We start from the raw sequence: 7,074 nt of genomic DNA, 5'->3' as shown, positions 1-7,074 counted from the left end.
AGTTCCAGAAAATAATATAGTTTGCAAAATGACCTTGTAGGTGACCTGGAAGGCAAGACAAATCAAGGTGACATATTCATATAAGAAAGTCTGATATTAAAATCTTGGTTCAGACCTCTAGGAGACATGGTACACAAACGGTGAATCCAAAACAATTCTCTTCTCAATAATAGATTATCAGTATCAATTCAATTGAATTGTACATGATTTGGAAAGGCACACACCTGTCTATATAAGGTCCCACAGTTGACAGTGCATGTCAGAGCAAAAACCAAGCCATGAGGTCGAAGGAGTTGTCCGTAGTGCTCCGAGACAGGATTGTGTCGAGGCACAGATCTTTGGAAGGGTACCAAAAAATGTCTGCAGCATTGAAGGTCCCCAAGAACACAGTGGCCTCCATCATTCTTAAATGGAAGAAGTTTGGAACCACCAAGACTCTGGCCACCCAGCCAAACTGGGCAATTGGGGAAGAAGGGCCTTGATCAGGGAGGTGACCAAGTACCCGATGGGCACTCTGACAGAGCTCCAGAGTTCCTCTGTGGAGATGGGAGAACCATCTCTGCAGCACTCCACCAATCAGGCCTTTATGATAGAGTGACGAGATGGAAGCCAGTCCTTAGTAAAAGGCACATGACAGCCCGCTTGGAGTTCACCAAAAGGCACTAAAGGACTCTGACCACGAGAAACCTGATTCTCTAGTGTGATGAAACCAAGATTGAACTCTTTGGCCTGAATGCCAAGCGTCACGTCTGGAGGAAACCTGGCACCATCCCTACGGTGAAGCATGGTGGTGGCAGCATCATGCTGTGGGGATGTTTTTCAGCATCAGAGACTGAGAGACTAGTCAGGATCGAGGGAAAAATGAACGGAGCAAAGTACAGAGAGATCCTTGAGGAAAACCTGCTCCAGAGCGCGCAGGACCTTCCAACAGGACAAAAACCCTAAGCACACAGCCAAAATGTTCAAAGACCCCAGTCACCCAAGTCATAGACTGTTTTCTCTGCTACCGCACGCCAAGCGGTACCGGAGCACCAAGCCAAGTACCAACAGGGTCCTTAACAGCTTCTACCCCCAAGCCATAAGACTGCTAAACAATTAATCAAATGGCCACCGGACTATTTACATTGGACACCCCCCACCCCTCCATTTGTTTTTTACACTGCTGCTACGCTGTTTATTATAGTCACTTCACCCCTACCTACATGTACAAATTACCTCGACGAACCTGTACCCCCGCACATTGACTTGGTACCGGTACCCTCTGTATATGGGGCGGCAGGTAGCCTAGTGGTTAGAGCGTTGGGCCAGTAACTGAAAGATTGCTGGATCGAATCCCCGAGCTAACAAGGTAAAAATATGTCATTCTGCCCCTGAGCAAGTCAGTTAACCCACTGTTCCCCAGGCGCCGAAAACATGGATGGTGATTAAGGCAGCCCCCTGCACCAATCTGATTCAGAGGGGTTGGGTTAAATGCGGAAGACACATTTCAATTGAAGGCATTCAGTTGTACAACTGGCCAAATGCTCTAACTGACTAGGTTATCCCCCTTTAAGACAACGTGGCAGTGGGACAAGTCTCAATGTCCTTCAGTGGCCCAGCCAGAGCCTGGACTTGAACCTGATCGAACATCTCTGGAGACCTGAAAATAGCTATGCAGTGATGCTCCCCCATCCAACCTGACAGAGGATCTGCAGAGAAGAATTAGAGAAACTCCCCAAATGCAGGTGTGTAGCGTCATACCCAAGAAGACGTGTAATTGCTGCCAAAGATGCTTCAACTCTGCGTCGACAAAGTGAATTCTTTGAATACTTATTACATTTTTTTATACATGTGCAAACATTTCTAAAAACCTGTTTTTGCTTTGTCATGTAGATTGTAGAGGAATTTCTACAAAGAAAAGGAACATAGTTTGGGACAACTTGAGTTTCATTTCTACATACAAACTGGCTTTTATCCAGCTTTAACTTCATATCATACTAAAATGACCATCATACCTAAATGTTGGTCTATCGATCTGACAAGATTCTGCACCAAGCTTAAAATCACTGTTTAAACAACTATATGCCTAAGCATACAAGATAAGAATGTCAGCGTAATGCAATGCCTTCCACTGAAGCAAATTCTGTAAATATTTGTTTTGATCCTTTAATTTACAGACATAAGTACATACACTTAGTGTAAAACATATGCAAACATTACACCATTAACACATTTTCATGCAGCAGGATTACTGGGAAACTTAATTGGAAGCACACATGACTTTGCGCCATTTCAACATTTTGTCTATCATAGTTATTTTACAGAAACACACCAGAAACAAAGCAGAGTAAAATTAATATTATTGCCACATGTATGATTCTAATATGCATCATAATGAAGATCGGCACAGGAACACAAATTCATCAGACACTTAAGAGATTGAGTCCCTTTACTTAACAGTCTGCTATGTAGTATTTGCAACAATTGAGGCACGGCCACTTTGACAAACAGAACTCTGCGTCGACTCTGTACCTTGACCTATCATTTTTGATCAAACTTAACCAAAACCACCTTTCTTGTGCTCACAATTCCTGTCAACATTGTCGTAGGCACCCCAACCCTTCAAAATTATTGGTATCCAATAAGATAGGAGCATTAAACAATGGAAGTGTTGGATGAGGTAAATAGGAAATTGTCTTTAGAAAAAAAAATAATAATCTGTAAAAACCACAGTTTGTCCATTGAGATCCCTGCTTAATCATTGGTTCATTATTTTCTTTCCTATAAAGAAATATAAATCTGACAGATTGTTGCACATCAATCAAGATGCATTGTTAGAATAAATACAGCATTGATCATAATAGCTATTCAACAAACATAAGGAATAGCAGTAAATTAAGATAAAAAGACACAGGTATTGACAAAATAACTGACTCTTAATCCCAGACAAACTACAGGAGGCAAAAATATACAGTGCCCTCTACTTGCAGTGTGCAATGAAATAAACCAACATACATATTAAATACCCCTCCTCCAGTGAGGGCCCTTATAAATGCCTGACCTATGAACAATAAACATACAGAGAAAAGACAGTCCTTGCCATACTACTTTTTAAAACACCTCTTTCCCCCAAAAATACTGTTTTTTGGGGAAAGATATTAGAAGCAGAGTTGGTTTTTGTATAAACAATTGCTTAAAATGTGTGGGTCATGTCGTAATAGGAAAAAAGTACCCGCCCAGCCCTATATCTAATCTTCACCCACAAGGTGTTGCTTTGGAAGGGTTGAGTGCAAAACAGGGGTAACACAATCTATGTGGTGCAGGGAGAAAACTATGTACAAAGAGTTCTCTCCACACACACCTCAGTGTGTGGTACAAACAAAGACAAACATAGAAGAGCTGTGACAGGACAACACCACTATCTCGCCCTTTGTCTGACCAATATCAATTATTTCCTCTGTGTACGATCACGGAGGTGTCCGTTCTGTTATTCATTGTTTTCTCCCCTACCCAATTATGAATAAATCAAGAGTTCACATATCCTTCTTCAGAGCCTCTGCACAAGTACTTGAAACAGAGGAGAGAGACAGTCAGTTACTGCAAACAGTGGGAAGAGGAGAGCAGGGGGACAACTTTCAATATTCACTGATGATGTTCATGCTTTGGTCCACAAAACAACCTATTAATACGCTGTATAAATGTGTAACTTTTAAGCGCTTCTTTTCACAAGCCTGCTTTTCTCCACCAGCTTTCTCTGACTTCTCTGGCCAGTGATAAGACCTGACTAGCAGTAGACAATATACATGTTATGTCTGTAATTGAGTCCCTGTATGTGTAGGAGCTAGTCGCTCTCCACTACCCTTCGTGTCCACCTCTCGCCATGTTGCTGCCTGGCTCACTGACAGTGTGTATCCATGCCTCCACTGTCATGTTGGAAAGGATCTAGAACTTGACGCAGTGACCGGTGTTCACCATGAAAGCAGTTCAATTCAGATTCTCTTTGTGTCTGCGTTTTGGAGGGCGTTTTTATTTTTCGGTTCTTTTCTTGAAAGATAAAGTTTGTCCCTTACAATGGTCCGTATTTGGCTTCATATCGGGACATGATGTTCTTGCAGCGACCACAGTCCTTTCGCAACTCAGCCACTTGTTGCCGCAACGCAGCATTTTCCCTCTCCAGAAACGAAGCGCGCACTGTGATCTGGTTCTCCTTTAGCCGCCGGGCGTCACGTGAACGTTTGGCTGCCACGTTGTTCTTCTTCCTCCTCGACCAGTATTTATCGTCCTGTGGGAGACGGAGGATTTTAATACAAAATAATAGAATCAGTGTTGTGGAAACATCCCTAATCCCAGACAAGCCCCCTTATTTCATGGCTTACTACTCGCTCATTCATTTTGCTGGTGTAACATAGTGATACTACAATCTTCATCAACCAATGATTATTTGGTGCTCAATTGCAGTGGCTACATTCTCATTATCCTACTTCAGAACAACCAGTTCCATCATTCATCACCTCCCTGAAACAAATATTCACCGGTCATCTTACCTTCTGCTCAGTGGGCACAAAGACCTTTTTGGCCTTCTTGATCATGGGCTGTGGTTTGAGGTCCTCGTCAGAGAACTTGTGTTTGCGTGGGTTGAACAGCTCACCCCCAGGCACGCTGGACAGCACCAGGTCTGTGGGGTCCGGCTGGAAGTTGATGTCCACCTCAATGTCCTCCGGGTCGATGGGAGTGGGTGTGAGTCGGTCTGCAGACTTCCCCTCTAGAGGGAGACAAAGTCAGTTCAATGATGAGTATGAGTATATATTTTTTTATATTGGTGGCTGTTAAGTATGTTTTTATAAATCGTGAAGGCTATAGTTAATAGAAAATTCAAACTGTTTGCTAGATTTTTTCCTTAAGACATACTAAAGGGCAGCACTATATGAATACTGCTATTTGTTAATGCTGTAGAGCTCAGGTTTCACATGTACATGTCCATGTGTGTGCTGGAGGCAAGGTGTCGAGTGCGTCAGGTAAGTCTACTTGACATTTGAATAGAATATGGGAGTATCTAGGGTCAGCATGTTGCAAGCATCTATTACAGTGTCAGTGTACGTGCATGTTGAGTTCAAAGGTAGAATTTGTTACAGTGTTACCGTGTCTGGGCTTTTAACAATGGGCCCCAACAATGTACCTTTTTTATTTTTAGACACTTCAACCTCCGCTACTTCAAACACAGAATCTTCATCATCCCCATCTTCTTCCTTCTCTTGTTCAGCTGGCTCTAAGGTGAGTGTGACGGTCTCTGTGTCAGAGGTGGTGAAAGGGGGTCTTGTCCCCTTGGTTCCCTCCTGGGCCAGGCTCTTCTGCAGCTCCTCCTCTAGGGTGACTGGGATGCCATTCTCCTGCAGGAACTCATCCAGGTCCATGTACTCCAAGTGGAAGGTCTCCCCGTCATAGGGGATGGTCTTCTCCCAGATGGCAGGGGTAAGGGAGGCAGACACCCCTCCGTTGCCTGTACCTCCAGTCCCACCACTGGCCCCTCCAACACCGGTCTCGCCATTATCGGCGGAACACAACTTCTTCTTCTCTATTTCTGTGGAGATAACCGTGAAGAGCATAATGGGTGACGGTTTCACGACCATGTGAACACAGACAGGATGGTAAATAAAGGAAGATAGAAGTCTGATGTCATGGAAAGAAGTCGAAAAAATAAGTGGTGAAATGACAGAATGAGGGAAAAGAAAGGGGGCTGCATCAACCCATAACAATGATGAAGGGAAATCTGGACTTGTCAACACAGCCCCTAAACACAAAAACGAACGTGAAAAAAATATGAATTGCCCTTCAAATGTAAGAAACTGATGTACTCATATTGTATGTGAAAATGGTTTGACTGCAGTGCTCTAGGACAAGTAGGGAGGTGTGAGAACTTTATGTTCTTTTTTCCTCCCTCACTCAGTTCAGTGCCTCAGGGGAAACTGGCACAGCACTCTGAATGTACAAAGGGTTTCCTTCCCCAGTACTGCTCTATACTTATTTGAACAACTATTGAACTAGTCATATATAATGATCAAACATAGCCGATTTAAAACAATGTGTCCAGTTGTTTGAGGGTACACAAACGCTCATTAAAAGCACTACTACGTCTCCATACACCAGTCAACAAGTCAACGATCACATCAGATCTATGCAGTTCACATAAAACATGTGTACATTGCAAAGGATCTCTCAATTCATCCAAAACGACACCAGTAGGCTAGTCTTACCATCGTCGCCTTCGAGAATATTAGGTGGGGGAATGTCCATAATCTTCTTCAAAACAATAGGAAACGATTTCTGTGGATCCGACCGAGGCTGCAGAGGCGCCTTGAGTGTAGTTTCCCAGACACTGTTAGCAATATCCGTGGGTAAATGAAGTCAAAGCAGTGTTTCAGTCTGTTGCTTTGAAACCCGTTTCACAAATTAAAACGTTGTCAAAACAAACAACACAGATCCCGTCGGTCGTAGCCTACTGCGAGCGCTGTTTTCTTATTCATGAGCTATACGCCTCTTCAGAAAATACTCGGCGTGGATTGGTCACATATGTATCTTTTAATATTAAGTAGCTGACATAGAAAACTCACTGGTGAGCCAATCAAAACAGAAGCAGTAAAACACACCGGGAGCTCATTGGCTGAAGGAACACTCCGTTTCAATCTTTTGTACGGAAATAACTGTACATTGCGTGCAGAATGTCAATATAGTGTCTCCTGACTCCTATTGTTGCTACATTTAGCTAAACCAGATAGATCTAGAACGGTATGACTATGGCCATTCACTGACCCTGGGAACTGTAGGAGACGAGGACAAGGATGCTTCGCAACATTTAATGTCAACTACAAGGCTACATCCAATCGTAGTAGGCCAGGCTTCCCCAACCGGTTTTATTTGGCCCCCCAAGTTTTCTGAGAAAAAAATAAGACATGTTTTGTTTTCATTGTTGGAGATAAAAACACCAGGAAATCAGCTCCAAGTGATTTTAATTTTGAACATCTGTTCCCAAGTATTCCCACTCATAGAGACATATGTGGTCGTATAATAATAATGAATAATAATATTGGATTTATATAG

At 43.0% G+C, this 7,074-nt stretch overlaps 1 protein-coding gene across 1 annotated transcript; it reads right to left on the bottom strand.

Annotated features, from left to right (window-relative positions):
• Positions 1-2,125: 2,125 nt before the first annotated feature.
• On the bottom strand, positions 2,126-6,495 carry LOC115171290 (thyrotroph embryonic factor). Its single transcript, XM_029727972.1, has 4 exons — positions 6,231-6,495; positions 5,156-5,557; positions 4,524-4,741; positions 2,126-4,261 (listed from the first exon to the last, which is right to left on the bottom strand). Exons 1-4 carry the CDS (start codon positions 6,268-6,270, stop codon positions 4,046-4,048), a joined length of 876 nt encoding a protein of 291 aa, XP_029583832.1. The 5' UTR covers positions 6,271-6,495; the 3' UTR covers positions 2,126-4,045.
• Between the last annotated feature and the right edge of the window lie 579 nt (positions 6,496-7,074).

The sequence above is a fragment of the Salmo trutta genome, chromosome 32 (genome assembly GCF_901001165.1).
Source record: "Salmo trutta chromosome 32, fSalTru1.1, whole genome shotgun sequence".
Taxonomy (NCBI): Eukaryota; Metazoa; Chordata; class Actinopteri; order Salmoniformes; family Salmonidae; genus Salmo; species Salmo trutta.
Note: the sequence above shows the minus strand (reverse complement) of the source record. Positions and strands in the feature narration are given on the sequence as shown.